We start from the raw sequence: 19,972 nt of genomic DNA, 5'->3' as shown, positions 1-19,972 counted from the left end.
CTCTCCTGCAAGAATGAACCAGAAGGTCCTGCTAGCGCTCTGGAATGCAGTGGGAACTCACTAAGTGATACCCTGCGGGGTGCGGGGAGTTGATACAACCTCTTAAATTACTGCCAGGGAGCAGCTGTGTCTGCGCTGAGAGGCTCCGGCCCCAAAGCTGCATTTCCCAGGCGAGGCCCATCCTGCCCTGCCGTCAGCTTCCCAGCACCCTGCCGGTGCCACACCCCTCCCAACTTACTGCCACCTACGAACACCACCAAACCAGCACTTACTGTCCTCGGCGGGCCTAACCTAGAAATTAAACCCAACACATGCTGATTCCTGCAAACCTCCCGACGAAGGCAGCTCCCAGGGACTCTCGCAGGATGGAACAAAACCCTTCCTCGGCTCTGAGAGCTACGAAATGCACCGAGTCTCATCCGTTCTAATGACCCTTTGCGTGACCACTCCTTCCCGGAACAGCCATAAAGCCCATAATGTCTCCTAAGTCATGAGTGTCCATCCTTCAGCTCGGTGTTGGCGAATCACACCAAGGACTCGGAAGGGGTAAGAGGCAGCTGCCGAGGGCAAGGAGGACCCTGCGTGCCGTCATTAACTAGCAATGTTGCACTTCCATAGAGTCGCTACCCGGAGCTCAACCCTCTTATCTGCCTCCCTCTGGCCTCTTTCTTTTTTGCTGTGTCGCAAATAAAAAAGGTGACTTCCATTAGTCAAAAGCAGACTGAAGTCCCCCAACATCTTGGCTGCAAATAAAGGTGTGTTAAGGTAGCTCCTTCCAACCATACGGTCACAGGAGACCTGAAACAAATCCATTTGGGCATCAGGCAGTGTCAACATAGTTTAGTGATAGGACGGATTCTGGAGCAGACATCTTGAAACTCAAGACCAAAACCCAACAGTCCCTCAGCTGCTCGGGGACGTCTTTCTCATAGTCTTTAGCTATGGCAGGAGATGCTACAGGGACACAGCGGGGACTGAACACGTCCCCAACCTTCCAGCCCCATCACCTGTAATCTCTCAGGCTGGGCATGCCCGGGGCATGCTGGAAAGAGAGGGAGAGACGGAAAACCAAGGCATGGGAGAGGGGAGGGAAGACACGGAGAAGAGACAGAAGAGACAGAGCTGGCGGGAGGCTGAGGGCACAGAAGTGGGACTCGGTACTTACCCCAGCCAGGAGGGAGGGGGCCCAGGGGATCATGGTCAGTCGAAGCACTCGAAGACTAAACACAAGAAACACAGTAGAACACAGAGGTTAAAAACAGCCACTGGTTAAAAATAAATCAATCGATAAAAAATAAAAATGCCAACGACTCATTTCCATAGTTTAGCACTTTGCAGAGGATGCAATGGGAACTTAGATGGTGTCCGCTCCTCTCAAAAAGTCTTTTTTTCTTTTTTAAAAGAAAAACCAAAAAAGAACCCTGCACACGGAGGGTCCGAATGGGTTTCGGAAAGGGTCGAGCGACGGGGAGGAAGAGGTGCGTGGAGGAAGGTGGAGCGACCGGGCCAGGCAGGAGGGCCGGGCGCGGGCTTCCCAGCAAGCTCGGCCGGGTGCCGCTGCTCAGCTCCCGCTCGCCGCGGCCAAGGCGACTGAAATCACCACCACCTCCAACTTTCTCCAAGAACCACACACAGGAGGGGAAAAAATATCGCAGGCCTTTCCAATGAAATCATTCCCACAAGCCCTGCCCACGCCCAGAGCTTCCTGGCTGGGGCCGGGCCCTCCTCCCTCCACCTCGGCTTCCAGCCCCCACCTCCCCTCCAGGGTGTGCGGCATCCACCCAGACTGAGGGCACATTCAGGCCCCAAGCCCCTCACCTCCCCCAGGAATGTTTTCCTTCCCCTTCACAAAGCACCTTTATTCTTCCCAGGCCTGAACCTGAAGTTGCTCAGTGTTCTGTGTTTGCCCGTCTGGGGAGGTGGGGCTGGGGACGGGGGCGGCAAGAGAGAAGGGGAGACAGGAGAGAGAAGGGGGGAACCGGCTCCAGGACTTCAGGGTCACTGTTTACATTAGAAGCCCCCCAAGCCTAACTCTGCTTGGAGGTCCCAGGGGAAGGGCTGCAGTGGCCCGAGAGTTCTCATATCCTGCGGGGAAGGCGGGGGGGCTGCTGTCAAAAACTTTTCATAGTTAAATAAAACAAGTATTGTTCCGCTCTTTCTTTCCTTCTTTCTTTCTTTTTTTTCTTTTTTTAACTGAAACATTTTTATTTCACTTACTAAAATTTAATCGTTATATGAGGGGATCAAGTTCTAAATGCAGACTTCGGGCTGCCGGGCTGGCCCCGTCTGGGGGTGACGGAGCCACACACGGGCAGGAGGATGAATGGAGCCCAGTCTCGGCTTGAGAAAACACTGGAGGAACTCGAGTGCCAGCGAACCCCCTTCCACAGCACCCCCGCCGCCCCCCAGCCGAAAGGACAGAGAAACTTTCTTTCCAAGGTGGCAACACAGGCTCCTCTTCCAAGCAAGTTCCAACAAAGACGTTTAAGTGTGGAAACCATAGGTTCCCTGGCGGGACAGGGCCCCCTTTCAGAGAAAGGCCTCCTACCCACACGGAACGGAACCGCACGAAGGTGGGGGAAGCCGACCTGGATTTAAGGCGCTTTACATCAGTCTCACGGATGTGCTTAAAATCTCCGTCACAAAAAAAAAAAAATCTCCCAAATTCGCAGAAGTCACGTTGGTACATGTTTGTGTGTTGGGGGCTGGGGAGACAGGGTACAAGCATCTCACAAAATCCAAGTTCCTCTAACTTTACTTTGTAGTCAACACGTAAGAACAGTAGTTGTTAAAACGTTCGGCAAGAGAAGCAAAGGAATGAAAGTGAAAACGTACGTATTGCAGACACCGAAGACATACGGAACGCAGTTCTAAGCACCGAGGGACAGCAATGGCCTTGCAAGAGGGGAAGAACCACAGGAGAGGTTATTTTAAGAAATCAAAATAGGAAGCACCAGGTGCAAAATTGTTTGCTGCTTCAGGTCTTGCTTCGGAATGAGCAGATCATCTACCCATAAAGTGTTCAGGAGCTGCAACAGGAACCAGCTTCCAGCTGGGGCCAACTGGGCCTCCATGGGCATCCAGTCCTCTTCCGCTTAACTGAACAAATCGACAGGACCAAAAGGCCTTTCCTGACAGCTTCCGTGACCAGCACTGAACCAGGAGCAGAAAATATTTATCAGCCCGTTTCTTTACCCTTGCCTTTTTGAAAAATATCCCAAAGTTGATTCAACGTTGGTTCTCTTTTGTTAGAGGGGTTTTTAAAAATTTTTCTTTGGTGTCCTCCCATCCTCATTCTATCAGAACTCCACCCTCCCTAACCTGTAAGAAGGGGAGGGAAGAGGCAGATGGGAAAGAGAGAGAGACCAGAGACTGATAAACACAACCAGCACATGAAATCAGATCCAACGGAAGCCGATGCTCGTAATGAACTTACTTCTTATAGTCAGAGCAAAGCACTTGACTCTTTTGGATATTTCTTCCCTGAGATACACAGTACAACTTGAAAAATAAGAAAAGAAAGCCAGAAGGAAGGAAGTAAACAGATGCCAAGGGGAAATGAAAAATAAGAGCTACACATCGTGGCCAGAAAACCAAAAGCCAAAAACCCCACACCTCCAATGAGCCAACCCACTGTCCCTTCCAGCACTTGCCCTGAGATGAGAGAGCCCAAAGTGCTGCGTGGGGCACAGGGGAAAAGCACACAGACAGGAGTAAGAGGGGACTGCGGCCAGGAGAGAGATGCTGGGATGTGCAGGTAACTCTAATACACAATTGGTACCGTTTATCACTAGGAACAGAAAGCAGCGCTGTTGAATCGGTCCCTGGGTCGGGAGATCTGGATGTAGCCCCAAGCCGGAGAGCTCACATGAGCGCAAGTCCCTCGGGGACTAAGCACCAAGTTCCAGTAATATTTTAAGATATAAACTCAGAAATAAAGAATGTCTAGCAAATACAGCCGAGGGCAAGAAAGGTTCTGGGAAGGGCATAAAGGTTGTCGTGTCCAACGCAGGCATCGTTTTTTTTAAGGATACACCCGATGGACGCAGAACAAAACCCAGGTGGCTTGAGAATTCGATCCACAGTGGGGCTCTCTGCAGAGTGAGAAACAAGTTGTCTGTTTCTGGATAATGCAATTTGGAGTCCACACGCTAAGAGCCACAGAGTGGTTTTTTCAATCCTGCAGACACTGGCTACCTCCTTTAGTTACCAGGGGAGGGACAAAAGGGAGTAAAGGAAGAGGTGCCCTAGAGGTCGGGGAATGTGTGACGGTCCCATCACAATGGCACAACGTGCATGGCTGTGCCGAGCATCCTTGGTGGCTCCCAGCAGGAACGCAACATAGAGGACAAAAGGAAGCTGCAAGGGTGAAACAAATGACAAAAAAAACCCATGCACAAGGATCACAAGCAACAAGGTTCACTGGGGAGTTAGGAAAGGAAAACTGGGCAGAAACAAGGGGAACAATAATGTAGGGGAACGGGAAACGTTGTGTGCTGAGACTGACGGCAGGAGGAATCACAGGAGGCTGCAACCTGGGAGTCCCCTGATTGCCATCCTCAACTGTCGTTCCCGTTCTCTGCAGTGCAGCGAAGAAGAAGAACAAGGTCTCCGTTGAAGCCCAGCAAGGGGAGGAGGGAAGCCGCTCGCGTAGTATCGGCTCTCAAGTCTTCCGAGTCAAACCCTGGGCCCGAGCCAAACCCCAAAATAACTGTATGAAAGCAACCCTTCTTACTCGTAACCAGGACATGGCACCATAGCAAACAAGAGGGGAAAACCAAATCCAGAGGGGGAGGAAAATCAACAGAGAGACATTGAAAGCAGACCAAAACAAGATTCCTACCACGTTTTTCAATCTGAGTCTTGTTTCATGGAGAAAAGGTAACATCATCTCCACGCAGAATCTTCCTATATCCCCAGCTATGCTGAGAAAACCATGTAAGAGCACTCAGAAAGAAAAACTTTTTAGTGTTTAGTTTTTACTTCTAAGGAACCCTCCAAGTCAAAGTTTTACCTCTATAAGCCCAGAATGGCATTGCTAAAAGAAGAGAGGCAGGCGAGAGGAATGCATGCTCCAAACTCTGAATCTTTCCTTTCACACACCAAACATCTCAGTCAATCTCTAGAACCTACTTGGCGGGTGATATGAAAGGGGAAAAAAATCCCTTTAATGAATTTTTTTTTTTAATTAGAGAAGCTCGATAATCAGGGAGACAAAACCACGTGAAACTTCTAAAATGTGTCCTTGCTTCCAAGTCAAAGGACAGACAGGTCAAACAAGACCTTCCCTGTTTTGTAGTCACGACTACTCAAGAAAATGGCAGGCAAAGTCGTTGGGGCCCAGGTCAAAGGAAACAATCTCTGAAATGCAGAGAACCACCAGACTCCACCCAATTTTGAAACATGCCAGAACTGGACGCTGGGCACATGTGACGGGGTCAGGGGTGGGAAGCCAGGTATGAGAACACGAGCACTGCTGCTAGGAGCAAGGCACCGGGCATGGATTGGAGAGGGGCACCACCACTGACCTTGGAGGAAACTTACAAGGACAAACGCCATGCTTCCTGCTCATCCACACTGTCTGATGAGCAATCAGCCTCCACAGAGAGAAGGGACAAACTAGCCAAGGGAGATGCTACAGTGACTTCTAGTTGATGGTGGAGCTCCTACTCAGGTGGGCAGAGAGAAAGCCACAAATGAAGGCCAAGGTGACAATGATGCTGCTTAATTAAATGGGATTAAAGATTTTTCTGAGCATCTAACTAGGGTAGTATCCAATGTAAAAATGGGTCTTGGGGTTAAAATTCCTTTCAAACAGAAACAATGTTATATATGGTGATTAGGAGTCAGGATCCAGCTCCAGACATTTCCAGCCTGCACGATAGCACCACATCCGGTGCTGGTCCTACTGCGGATCCCAGCCTTCACATTCACGGTGCTCTGAGAAAATGCAAGCAGAACTCCTGCTTGGGAACCCACCTCCCGCTGTGTGCTGGGCTCCTCCCAGCTCCAGGTCACTGGTGGAGGCTCTAATGGGATAGAGACTCCAGGAGACAGGGCTGGGAGGAGCCCTAAAGGGACACAGTATAAGGGACCATTAGACAGTGAATTTGCGACCAGAGATTCCTGAATTCTGGACTAGAAAGTTTAAATGTTATTTTGTAGGTAATGAACAAAAGAAGGTTTTGTGCCAGTAAAGTGATACAATGATATATTTAAAGATTGCTCTGGTGAGAAACAGGCAGACAGATTGGCAGAGAGAACAACGCAGAGGCTGCTCTAACAATTCAGATGGGAGGTGGCAGAGGAAAATATCACACTCAAGGTGCTGGGCTAGGCCAGGGGTCAACAAACTTTTCCTGTAAAGGGCCAGACAGTAAATGCTTTAGGCTTTTTGAGCCGTATAGTCTCTGCTGTGACTACTTACCTCTACTGTTGTACCATGAAAGCAGTAATAGTCACTGTGTACACTACTGGACATGCCTGTGTTCCAATAAAACTTTATTTATAAAACCAGGCAGTGGGCCGGTTTGCCACAGGGGCTATTATTTGCCAACCCCTGATATAGATGAATTTTACAGAAGGTTTCCCATCCTTGAGAATCTGTCAGGTAACAAAGATCTAATGAAAAACGGCAGCAGCAATGGAAAGAGAAGAACTGGGGTGACTGCTTTGATCTGAGGTGTGGGAGAGGTCAAGTTGACCTTCAGGTTTCACATCAGGGAAAATGGACTTGAACGGAGGGGACAGAAAAGAAAGCCAGTCTTGGAAGAAAAACGGTGAATTCTGTTTCAGACATGTTGATTCCTTAACCACAGAGGCTAGATGTGGAGTTGCTATGTTAGAAACACTGGCATTTGAGGAATTTCACTGTGATGAGTAAAATCTCCAGGGTCGGGGGCCCTGACACCGTGAGCCACCGTTTCCTCTGCTCACCCAACAGAGGCTGGGCATTCTGAAGCTCGGGGAGGCTCCCTGCCTGGAGGCAAGCCCCTACCCTCTCACCTGGTAGAGGAATCTTTGGCTGAAGTGCTGCATGGCCCCCTGGAGCTGATTCCGCTGTGACTGCCACTGCTCGTAGTTGCGCACGTACTCTGCTGTCGGGCGCTGCCAGGTGGTGGTCCGGGTGTTGTGATCCACATAGTAAAACCTGCCTCGGGGATCTGTGCGTTTTTCCCAGCTGGAAACAGTAAGCTCAGAATGAATATAGTGACCACCCCACCCCCAAATTCTAGAAGAATCTCAGGATGGCTGGCAAGGAAGGACCGGGGGAGGGCAAGAGGGGGATGTCTGGCATGGCCCAGAATCCCAATCACAGAGGCTTCTGGGGCTTAGATGTTACGGCAGACAGTCCCTCCTTGCCATTACCTCCTGATCTCTAGTCCAGGGACCCATGCGCTTCTGGGGAAGCGGACTCTGTTCCCAGCCCCAGAGCTGAACGGTCGACTGGACCAGTACTGGGCATGTGATCTGTGGCAGGCCAATCAGGATAAATCTCAGGCCTTTTATTACAAATTCTAGGAAAAACATACTCCCTTGTTTCTAAATTATGATTCAGTCTTGGGGGCCAATGACTACCATTTCGGACCCAAATACAGTATAAAGTTGACCCAGTAGATGGTGGAGCACAAAAATGGAAGAAAACATTGGTAACACTGTTGAGCCACTAGCTCAAGCTTCACTTGAAATCAGGATTTATATCTAGAATTTTCAGTTACATCAGCCAGTAAACTCCCTTAAGCCAATCTGGATACCAAGGTTTGTTACTTGCAACTGCAATTCTCCTGAGATAAGGTGGCAATGAAAACACACTGCAGGCCATGAGAAGACAGCTTGGTCCAGACAGCAGGACTCTCCCCATTACCACCTTCCCAAAGTTGGCCCTAAAACACCCACGGGCAAGGCAGGGCTAGAACGGAAGGTAAAAGCCTCAGCTGTGCTTGGTAGGTAGAACTTGATTTCCTCAAACACAGGGGAGAAGTGATCAAAAGAAAGCGGGGGGGGGGGGGGGCCGGGGAATTTTCTAGGGTGATGGAGGTTTTCTCCACCTTGATGGGTATGGGTTCCATGAGTGTCAAAACTCATGGACTGTACACCTGAGGTCTGTGCATCTCACAGTATGGAAATTACACCCTAAGGTTAAAATGTAAACTTGAACCCAATCAAGCCTCCATATCTAGCTACCAGTTCACAGGAAAGACAAGGGAGAGAGGAACATGTTACAAAACACCACAGGGTCATGATCAGCCACATCCAGAATGTGACAACTTCTACAGGACAAATGCCCAGTTTCTGCAACAAATACATGGCCTGGAAACAAAAAATAAGAAAGGGCTGGGAAACTTACAGACTGAGACAGACTTAAGAGACATATCAGCCAAAAGCAACATGTTGACCTTGGGTTTGGGTGGGATTCAAAACAAACAAGTACAAAAACACATTCAAGACACTTGGGGACAATGGAACACAGGCTGGGTATGACATGACATAAGGAAATATTGTTGATTGTGTTGGGTGGGATAATGGTATTGTGGTTTTTTATGTTTTCTTTTCAAAAAAACTCATTGGTTAGAGACATATGTGATATATTTATAGGTCAAAGGATATGATGTCTGAGATTTGCTTTAACATTCGTCAGACCCTGGGAGGTCAGATGAAACAAGCTGTTATTAATTGTTAGAACCAGAAGGGGGTGACAAGGGATTCATTGTACTGTTCTTTCAAATTTGGTGTATGCTTGAAATTTTCCATTATAAATGTGAAAAACAGAGGGGGAGAATTGTGAAAAAAAGAAGAGGTACCAACTGAAGATAACAGGATGAAGCCAATGCAGAAGGAACCTAGCGTGGGTTACACTGATGATTCCAAAGTGTTGGAGGCCTTTAGTTCATCTCCTCTGAATTCTCATCTTACGCACACGACTATTGTGCCTCATCTGGTACCTGCCTTGATTTTCTGGGTTCTCCTCCTAGCTGACTCTCTGGCCACCTTTCAGTGACCTTTTTAAACTCCAGACCTCCCTAACAATGGCTTCCTCCAAGCAGCTCCTAGGCCCCACAGCCAGTTCCCAGATTTTGTCCGGACGCTGACCACTAGATTGCCTGGCCTTCATGACTGGCTGTGACTGTGCAGTCAGGTGACGCCACAGCTCTCTCCCTACACCTGAGCCTTCCCCGGCTCCCTCAGGCCCTCATCTCTGTGGATGAACACAGACCACCGCCGTTACCACTGCCCGCAGTAAATCACTCAGTCCAAGGCTTCTTTTGTGTTCTCTCCCTGGCCTTGGCTCTCCATTTCTATGTCCAGATCTGTGTCACCTCCCCTCTGGACTACTGCACCTACCCCAGAACTAACCTCTCCATGTCCATCCACCCTTAAACAGCCATCGGAGTAACCCACAAGACTGGCCCGTGGGTCCCACTCCTGTCCAAAATCTTCAGTGGACTCCCCGCTGCTTGTGAGTCAAAATCCTTTAGCTAGTATTCAAGGCTCACAAAAATCTGGAACCTTCCAGCCTTTCTCATAATTTCTCTAAACTAATCATTTTTATTTATTTGTTATTAAAGAAATCATGTTTATATAGCTTTAAAATGCAAAAAGGACTGCAGGAGACATAATGAGAAACCATGGTCTCCTGCTTCACTGAGGAGTCTTGTTTCCTAAAGGGCAACTACTTTCAACTCTCAGCTGCTTCTGCTAGGACACATGTACGTCCATGTCTCTGCGTAACAGGTCTGTTCCATTATTTCTTAATTGTTGCCATATTTGATATTACTTATGGACTTTCCGCCACCAAAGATGAGGATTTAGTTATCGTATTCCACCCCCAACCCACACACTGCTGTCTCCTCCCCTCGTCTCTCAACATGGAAAATCATCATGAAATCAATATTCGGGGTCCGTACGATGATGAGGTAGAATACTAAAAATACATTTCCTTACTTGTAACAATGTTTTGGTATTTTTTCTGGAGGTAAGAACTTCCTTGCTTCCTTCTGCTTGGTTTTCAAGAAACTATCACTAATTCCCCCCAGAATCTCGGCCAGGACAGGTGTTCCGCCCTGTCGGTGGCGTTAATCTCTCCGCCACATCTGACCACATCTCTCCTTTGTCGGGGTGGTCAGTTGCACGTCCACATCCCAGCTGCTTGACGTTACTGTCTGGACTCATCTTCCCTCCTCTTCCTCCTGGGAACTCCCAGGGCCTTCGAGCTGAGTTCCCTGTGTCCTGCAGCCCATTCCTTCTTTCTCGGCCTCTTCCCATTTGGCGGAATAAATAATCTAGTAGCTTCCGAGAACAGATGTACCTTTCTCAGAAACCCAGCATGTCTGAAGATGCCTTTATTTCTATCCTCACACTACAATGTTAAAAAGACTAAAAGTTGATCTCATTTTCCACCGGCAAGGTGACGGCCCTGCTCTGTAGCTACTGTTGAGAAGGAGGATGGCATTCTTGATCCCGGCCCCTTTCTATGAACCCTGTTTACTTTCTCTCCCAGGAAGCTTTCGAGATCTTCTCTCGGCGCTAGGAAATTCCATTAGCTGTGCCTTGGGATGGGTCTTCCTTCATCCTCTGGGGTGGGCATTTGCTGGGCCCTTTGAATGTGGACACTGTGTATTTCAGTTATGCTAATTTTCTTTTTTGTTTTCTCTCTCTCTCTCTCTCTTTTTTTTTTTGAGACAGAGTCTCACTCTGTTGCCCAGGCTAGAGTGAGTGCCGTGGCGTCAGCCTAGCTCACAGCAACCTCAAACTCCTGAGCTCAAAGGATCCTACTGCCTCAGCCTCCCGAGTAGCTGGGACTACAGGCGTGCACCACCATGCCCGGCTAATTTTTTCTATATATATTTTTAGCTGTCCCTATAATTTCTTTCTATTTTTAGTAGAGATGGGGTCTCGCTCTTGCTCAGGCTAGTCTTGAACTCCTGAGCTCAAACGATCCGCCCACCTCGGCCTCCCAGAGTGCTAGGATTACAGGCGTAAGCCACCGCGCCCGGCCTCTCTCTCTCTCTTTTTATATTCCTATCATCTGGTTCTGTATTCTTTCTTGCTAGAACTATACCATTCAGATATTTTACTAAAAGCTCTTGTTTTCTGTATGGTCCAGTTCATGGCCTCCTGTTCTTGTTACACACATCCTAAATCTTTGAGGATATAAATTATAATTTGGTTTGCTTTTCCGACGTTTTTTTCCAGCTCCCCATATGTTTGCACCAAGTTCCTTTTTTCCTGTCTGCTGATTTTTGGCTGTTTGTTCACGTTTTAAGACTGAGCCACTATGGCTAGGTGCGGTGGCTCATGTCTATAATCCTAGCACTCTGGAAGGCCAAGGCGGGAGGATCACTTGAGGCCAGGAGTTTGAGACCAGCCTGGGCAACACAGTGAGACCCCATCTCTATAAAAAAACTCTTTTAATGCTTAACGGTTTTTTTTTAAATTTAAGAAGTCAATGTTTAACTTTGGTAACTACATTTGACTTTAAGTCAAAGTAAAAAACATAAGCCAAGCATAATGACTTTAATCCTACCACTTTGGGAGGCCAAGGCAGGAGGATAGCTTGAGGTCAGGAGTTCAAAACCAGTCTGAGGAAGAGCGAGATCCCGTCTCTACTAAAAATAGAGAAATTAGCTGGGCGTGGTGGCGCACGCCTGTATTCCCAGCTACTTGGGAAGCTGAGGCAGAAGGATCACTTGAGCCCAGAAGTTGGAGGTTGCTGTGAGCTATGATGACGCTGCTGCACTCAAGCCTAAGCAACAGAGTAAGACTCTGTCTCAAAAAAAAACAAAATAAAAAAAAACGGAGTGGGCACTAATGATGACAGATTATGAGTTTCCTCCCCAGAAGGTAGGGAAAAAAAGGAAAACCCAAGCACTCTCATGGAAAACCGAAGCTATAAGCAGCCCATCCACGGAAATTTGTAGGGCCAGAAGATGAGGTGGTGTTTGCATGGCACACGTCTGACAGCCGAACCAAACAAGGCACAGGGGCTCTCCCAAGACTGCCAACTTCCGACAGCCTTTCCCTCTGCAAACTTAGGAAAGGGAAGTGTGCGTGTTCTATGCAGGAGCCCTGCGTGGCTGCTTTACTGGGAGGTGGTTCTCTCGAGAGCAGACTACACTCCCTTTTGAAAGCTCTTAGGACCAGGAGACACATGTGGAAAGAACTTTCTGTCCCTGCCAGACAGGGAACCAAACCCCTTCTCCTTGAACTTGGACAGTCTTCCCTCACTTGGAAGCCTCTCTCATCCTTTGGTTTTGGAGAACTCAGAGGCATCTCACGAAGCCCAGCTGAATGAGAAGCGCTCTGCCTTTAGGGGCAGGTTGGGCACAGGGTACCGTGAAATGTATCAGTGCTCTTTCTCTCTCAGCCTCTCATGCCCCTTTTGTTTCTAAGAGATCCTCTAAAAATTCTAGACTGTCCTTAGAAACAAGAGCAAAATTAAGCTAAGTGGATAGGAAAAGCAATCAAGTGACCCAGGATATATGCCACTGTACTCTGCTACCTCTGCAGAAAGGGACAGTTTCAAGAAGCCGTTGGGTGACTCTTGGAGCCAGTTCTGGAGGCTCAGGGCTTGCCGGTTCACGCCTTACCCTGGAGGAAGAGGTCGCTCCCAGGTGGTGGTCTTGGTATTGTGGTCGACATAATAGACACGTCCGTTAGGCAGCTCTCGCTGTTCCCATCTGAAAAATAAAGTCAAGGGAAGCATGAGATACGTGGTTGAAAGGCCCTGTTGGAGAGGCAGCCCTTCACCGCCGGTGTGGCTAACTTGGGGGAAACATCAAAGATGACATGCAAGGTCGACCCAGTGGTCGAGCCAGCTCTGTGCTGTTGCAGACGGTGCCACCCAGCAATGCTAAAAGCTCCCTTCATGGAATCAATGTCCCAGGATACACCATAGATGGCTCTGAATTCCCCTAAATGAACCGTACAAATCTACGTTCCATGGATTTTCCAAATCAGTGTTTTTTGGCCATTTAGGGATCAAAGATCCCTTTAGGAATGTGATGCAAGCTGAGAGCCTTTCCCTCCAATATGCACTTACGACAAAAATTTCCGTGTAGTTTCTGGGTTTCATGGACCTCTCCAAAAGGTAATCCATGGACCCTCCAGCCTTTTCAGCCACACAACCTGCTGAAGTCATAAACGAGATGACTACAACTGTTCTCCCAGCATTGTATATATTCATGATCCCATTTATTTTTAAAATACAGGATTCATTTGCAGAAGATCACAGCATACTGTTACTTATTGACTACTCTATCCATGAGGTCAAGTCTGTGTGTAAGTTAATATGACGATCAGGGTGCTGAGGGTGGCTTGTCTATGATAAAGGAAGAAGGACAAGGTAGCAGTGTTACATGCCACACCATCCACATCTGGTGTCACAACCCCCAACTGGTCTCAGATACCCCTCCCTGCACCACTTCACAGTGACGCTCACAAGCTCCAACCCTCCCAACACCTGCTTCCACAAGCAAACTTCAGATCTTCTCAAGGGAAGATACCATACTTATCGTAAGACCAGAGTGCTACTATTAAAAGAAAAACTTTAGAAAAAGTAAAATTTAACAGAGTTTATTTGAGCAGAAAAGGACGCATGAATTGGGCAGCACTCAGAACAAAGAGGTTCAGAGAGCTCTGAGCAGTGTGAGCAGTGAGTTTTTAGAGGCTGAAATGGAAGCAAGGTAGAGAAATTATCTGAACGGCTATAGTTAGGCATCTGCCTTACTTGGGCATGTTCTAATCAGAAGGCTGCCCATGAATGGCTGAAACCCCGCTATTTGTTATAAAAAATATACTCTTAATTTAGGTTTTGGTTTGTTCACGCACTAAGTTAGGTTGCTGTTTGTTATGTAAGAACTCAAAGTACAGAGACAGTCTCAGGCTAATGACTCCTGCTTATTTATTTAACACAAAAAACACCATTAAAATGCACTTGGGAACATTTTCTCTTTTGCTTATTCTTGCTCGAGGCTCTGACTGATGAGAATCCTGGGATTTGACCCAGGCGTCCTGGTTCCTCCCACTGCAAAAGGAAGATCATCAGCATTGAGTATATTATGAAAAGGGCAGGACCCGGGCAAAAGTGGCCAGATGAAAAGGCACACTGGGTGAAGTTAAAGATCTTCTCCCTCTGGATGCCCTTCTGAATTAAAGATGAAAAAGGAACAATATGGTCAGCTCAAGAGGCTGAACCCCATCTCACTTCTGGGGTTCTGCAGGGGTCGTCCAGCACAGAAGGCAGGGCGGCTACTGTAGCTTCACACGGATCCTCCAAACGCCTCTGTCTGCTTGGTAACAGAGGAGCAAATCTGATGCCCTCTTTACTCACCTGAATTTGGAAATGAGGAGAGTCCTAAGAAAGATACTTGGCTTTGAAAAATGGAGCACCTAGAGCCAACGGCAGCAAACCACTCTTTCCTAACTTTGCTCCCAAGGTGATTTAAGTAGCTGAGAACTCTTCAGCATCCACTAAGAAGTCAGCTATGTCCTTCCCTTCCTTGAAAACAGGGGCTCCTTGGGTAGTTTCATGGCACAAAAGCCCCACAACACTCATTTTGCAGTCAACATTTGGAACACTGTCCATAATATTTCAGTGGGCTCCCTCTTTTATAAAGACAAAATATCTATTGTAGCAACAGGAGATAAAAAAAAAAAATCACTAACATTTTTCTTTTGTTCCCCCAATTTTTTTGTTATAGCTTTCATCTTGTAAGCCGTCTCCACCTTTGACTTCTTTTATATTTCATTTGAGACAAGAGGAAAACTTTGGCTTTAATTATACTTTGGCTAATATTTTGATTTGAGAATAGGATAATACTTCAAATTCCATGAAGTTGATAAATGCCTTTAATTGACACAGTGGCATTCCCACACACTGTTAGAGTCCTCTTCCCTTGTGTTCAATCCTTTCAGTGGGTCTTTAGAGTGTGCAGGCCCAGACGAGATCTGCCCTTCCATCTTTGATCGCAGCTGATCCCAGAAATGAAAGTCTGTCTTTCAGGGACCGTTATTGTCCAACAAAGCTCAATGTCCTTCTGTGAACCCTCTCAATGGGCTTAGCTAGAAAAATAGAACAAGACCTTTCTTCCATTGCGTTTTTTTTTTTCATACCTACATTTTTCCTTTCACAATTGGACCCCTGCTCAGATTAAATGTCCGTGTGGGTCCTCCCTGATCCATGACCTGGCCTGCTGAGAACTCCCACTCCCCTCTCACCTGCATAGCTATTCAGAATCCACACACACCTCTCCCCTCCATTCACACCGCACAGTTGGTCCATTCTGTCGTCAACCCAACAGGCCTCCCGGTTCTCATTCCCCGTCGGTGGCTGCTGAATGACATAGATGAAGCCTCCGACTATCTTGGTTTGGTCCCCCCATGCCAAGAAAGTGATACTGGCATCGACTTTTAATCAGCATATCCCTGTCAGGGGTCAGGCTCTGTCCCTTAGAAGCATCTTCTGCACACTGAGATTAAAAGGCTTTTTAATCAAACTACCCATGGGTCTCCATACTGCATCTTGGTCACGTGGGTCACATCCTCTCCCCCTGAATAGCTTTCTTTGATGCTCTCAGGAACAGTGTTCAAAGCACCATGCTTGTTTCAGGTCCCTACCCAACACATTGCTCCTTGGCCTTCAATGAGTAACATTCGGTTGGGTCGAATGGACTACACAGGGTCTACACATGGTCTTTGTGTTTGAAAGTACTTAAAAAGTAGTCTCCAATTTCCATTAATCTTAGGCACTTTTTCTTCTGCCTCAATTACCTTTGCTGCTATGGATTTTAACTGCCCCCTATTCAGTGCTATATCTTCCATCCCCATCTCCCAGTGCCCTCACAATCGCCATCATTAAAAAAGTAAAGGCTAAAAATCTCGATCCCGTTATTAGGATGACATCAGTCATCTCTCTCCTATGTTATCTGAAAGGATATTGTCTGGTCTCCTGAAACACATTTGCTTGCAGAAGGTTTCCTAAAGGTCTTCAGGAAATTGATTCTCAATGATCCACCATTACAGTGCATGTTCAGCCCTCCTGATCAACTTATTTCTTGGTCAGACTCCTCTATGTTTGAACAGATCACCATTTCACCAAGAGTAGGGTTAAACTGAGAAGGGATTAAAGCTGGGCAAAGAGTTGAGGTGACTATCAGAGAAGTTCTCTTTAAATGACCCTTACAAACTTGCATATCACAATGTTTAAAATTTCAATCTTAGTAAGAGCATTATTAACCTGTGTTCATTAATTTGCTTGCTGTTTATTAACACAGGCACTAGGTGTTAGTAAAGCTATTAATAACTCTCAATCAAAATCTGCTCTCTCCATTAGAAAACAAGATCACACCAAAACTCTTATACACTCTAATAAAAAGATGACTTGCTGGTTAGGGAAAATTAAACTTCAGAAGAATACACTGGAAGTATTCAAGTGTTCTCTCTCTCTTTTTCTCTTCTATTCTTTCTTCCCTCCCTCCCTCCCTTCTCTCTCTCTCTCTCTCTCTCTCTTTCAAGACAGCCTCACCCTGTGGCCCAGGCTGGAGTACAGTGGCATGATCACAGCTCACTGCAACCTCGAATTCCTGTACTCAAACGATCCTCCTGCCTCAATTTCCCAAGTAGCTGGGACGGCAAGCCACTACACCCAGCTAATTTATTTTTTAATTTTTTTGTAGAGATAGGGTCTTGCCATGTTGCCCAGGGTAGTCACGAACTTCTGGCCTTGAGCAATCCTCTTGCCTCGGCCTCCCAAAGTGCTGGAATTATAGGCATGAGTTACCCGACCTGGCCAGTATTCAAGTATTCTTAAAGCTGCCTATGTAGAAGTTCAAATTCCCACAGGTGAAAACTACATGAAATTCACATTTTCTTAGTTTATGCTCAGAACCAATGCCTCTGAACCAAGTCCTTCCTGTTCTTTCCAGAGCTTCGGCCACTTCCGGGGTGAACCGTAAGAATTATTTGCTCTACAGGGATGTTTTCAGGCTGTTTTACGAGTCAGAAATCTGTGTGCAGTGGAACACGTCTCCTGCTCACTGTGTTCAGAGCTTCAGTAGGTCCTTTGTAAACTGGGAAGCAAATGTGTTAAACTCAGCCCTTCCCCCAAGGACCTTTCCTGAAATATGGAACAAGCCTTTAAATCTGCACACACTAACCTCCTTTTAGTAACTCAACAAGCGGCACTCTATGCCCTCCAAGCGCAGGGTGGCATAGGAGCAGCTACTGAGGCTCCTGAATTAAGTCTGTTTTTCTTTTCCTTCTTCTTTGGCCATTCCATTTTCTTTGCCTTGGAAAAGTCCCCAAAGTTGTTCAATGGAAACTGGCAACATTAAAATATATGCTTTCATAGACATACAAGACAATTCCTTTTGAAGATGGTGTATGTTTAAAAAATTCTTTTAAACATCTTTGCAGATAAACAGTTGGCAACAAAGAGAAATAGTTACTTTCAAAAACAGGCAGTGGGAACAAAAATGGGTATATTCTTTCCAAAGGGCAATTTTGCAAAAAAAAAATCTACTATAGGAATACCCTTTATTTGATTTTCTTATGAATACCCGTTAACTCAGTAACTTTACTTCTAGGACATATACCAAGGAAATAATTAGGTGTCAGAGATTTAGCTATAAGTGTATCTGTTACAGCACGTTACAGCAGTTACAGAAAAACTGGAAAGCACCAAAAAGCCCCAATGTGGAGGATTAACGAGATAAATTATGTTATCTCTTTAATGAATATTCATTCATTGAAAATAACTTTGTAGATGAATATTCACTTGTTCAGATATTTACAACATATTGGGTAAAAAGAGCAAGTTTAAAGTAACATCCCTAACATAATCAAAATTTAGTTTAAAAATGACATAAATATACTGTTTTTCATCAAATTTAAATGTCACCAACTGTAAAATTATTTAGCGTACTATTAAAATAGAAAAAAACACCACCAATTGAACTATGACACTCCAGTGCTTAGAAATTACATCCTGACTTTAAAGAAGTTAAAATGTGAAATAATATGCATATCAGAATCAACAAAATTGGGAGTGTGTGTAAAGTTTTTATAACTTCAGAATAAGGAAAAATTTTATACAAAACACAAAAGGTACATGGCTATTTAAAATTTTTAACTCCTGTAAAATAAAAAGCACCACATACAAAGCGAAAAGACAAGCCACGGGCTGGGAGAAGATATTTGTAATGCATGTAACTGAGAAGGGATTAGTATCTAGCATATATTAAGAATCCTGCAGATTAAAGAGTAAAAAACAAATAACCACACAGAAAAAATAGACAAAAATAAATGAATAGGCAATTCACACAAAAGGAAACCAAAGAACCAAATAAAAACATGTAAAATGAGGTTCAACCTCAACGGTAATCAAGGAAATTTAAATTAAAACCTCAAAGAGGAACCATTCACATCCATTAGACCGGGCAAAATGAAAAAAAATCTGACAATACTAAGTTTTAGCATGAATGCTTACGCGTGCTCCTGGAGGTATGAGTTGGTAAGGTGACTCAAGAAAGTGATTTCACAGTATCTATTAAAATAGATCTTCATCCCCTGTAACACAGAAATTCCAGTTCCTGTACCTACCTTAAAGAAACACACATGTACACAAAAAGACATGCACAGAAAAACTTTACTATAGCATTATTTAGAATTGTAAAGAAACAAGTGAATGGATAAATAAATTTTTACCTATTCCTACAATAGAATACCGTATAGCAGTATAAACAGACATCTCAAGTTCCACGTATCTGTGTACACAGGGGACGGGATCAGAAAGGAGTTCACGGGACTCTCAACTGTACTGGTTACATCTTACTTATACATCAAGGGATGAAAAAAAGGCAGGGGGGAAATCTGCAGCAAAGGCAGCACAATGCTAAAATTTGATAAAGCTGAGCAGTAAGCCCACAGGTTATTTCTTGTATTATTCACCATTCATTCTTACCTGCATGCTTACAATATTTTGTAATAAAAATAAATAATGACCTTTTTTTTGGAGACAGGGTCTCATTCTGTTGCCTGGGCTAGAGTACAGTGGTGTGATTAGAGCTCACTGCAACCTCAAACACCTGGGCTCAAGCAACCCTCCTGCCTCAGCCTCCCAAATAGCTGGGACTACAAGCGTGTGCCACCATGCCTGGCTAATTTTTCTATTTTTGTGGAGGTGGGGTCTCGCTATATTGTCCAGGCTGGTCTTGAACTCCTGGCCTCAAGCAATTCTATTGCCTCGGCCTCCCAAAGTGCTAGTTACCTGTGAGCCACCACGCCCAGCCAAAATAAGTAAATTTTTAAAAGCCCATACTGTCAGATTATCAAATTTTGGTAGATGTGTGTTTAGATGTATATGTCTACATGAGTGGTCAAACTGCTTAAGGTTTCCTCACTTGCAAGACAAGGATAAAAGTAACTCCCTCACAGAGTGTTGTGAAGACTGCATGAAATAAATCCAGGTACAAAAATTAGCAGTCCCCAACATAAGCATTTACAACACACAGTAGCTATTATTAAGGATCATGAAAAAAAAAATACACAAGGTGCATAAAAAAACACCAATGGTTAAATCTGGGTGGGTGCTTCTTATTGCTGTTATTGTTGTTGTTGTTCTTCTTCTTCTTCCTCCTCCTCCCATTTTTTTTTTTTTTTTCTAATTTTCCACCAATGGGCTTTTATATTAAGACCAAAAAAGAAACTTTTTAAAATCTGAAGGGCTACTGAGAATATGAAATCTTCTTTCCACTCATTCAACAAATACGAATATCACTCCATCTCCTGGACACCAAGCACAGTGCTAAGTGCTGGGGGTACAAGGATGCACACGATATTCCCTGCTTTTGAGGAGCTCTCACGGCAGTATAGTAAAAGTGAACATTAATAATTATGCATGAATACATACATAGAGGTAGGGCAAAAACACCTCATGGCCCAGCCTCTGACAACAGTAGAATCTTTGGAAATAACA

At 45.6% G+C, this 19,972-nt stretch overlaps 1 protein-coding gene across 1 annotated transcript in view; it reads right to left on the bottom strand.

Annotated features, from left to right (window-relative positions):
• WWP2 (WW domain containing E3 ubiquitin protein ligase 2) overlaps positions 1-19,972 on the bottom strand; it is a 120,271-nt gene that overhangs the window by 11,901 nt on the left and 88,398 nt on the right. Inside the window, exons 9-11 of the mRNA XM_069456663.1 lie at positions 12,588-12,677; positions 7,006-7,180; positions 1,166-1,220 (exon numbers count right to left, since the gene is read on the bottom strand). Of these exons, the coding sequence (XP_069312764.1) occupies positions 1,166-1,220; positions 7,006-7,180; positions 12,588-12,677 (320 nt within the window). The remainder of the gene's footprint in view (positions 1-1,165; positions 1,221-7,005; positions 7,181-12,587; positions 12,678-19,972) is intronic.

Source organism: Eulemur rufifrons, chromosome 23 (genome assembly GCF_041146395.1).
Source record: "Eulemur rufifrons isolate Redbay chromosome 23, OSU_ERuf_1, whole genome shotgun sequence".
Lineage (NCBI taxonomy): Eukaryota > Metazoa > Chordata > Mammalia > Primates > Lemuridae > Eulemur > Eulemur rufifrons.
Note: the sequence above shows the minus strand (reverse complement) of the source record. Positions and strands in the feature narration are given on the sequence as shown.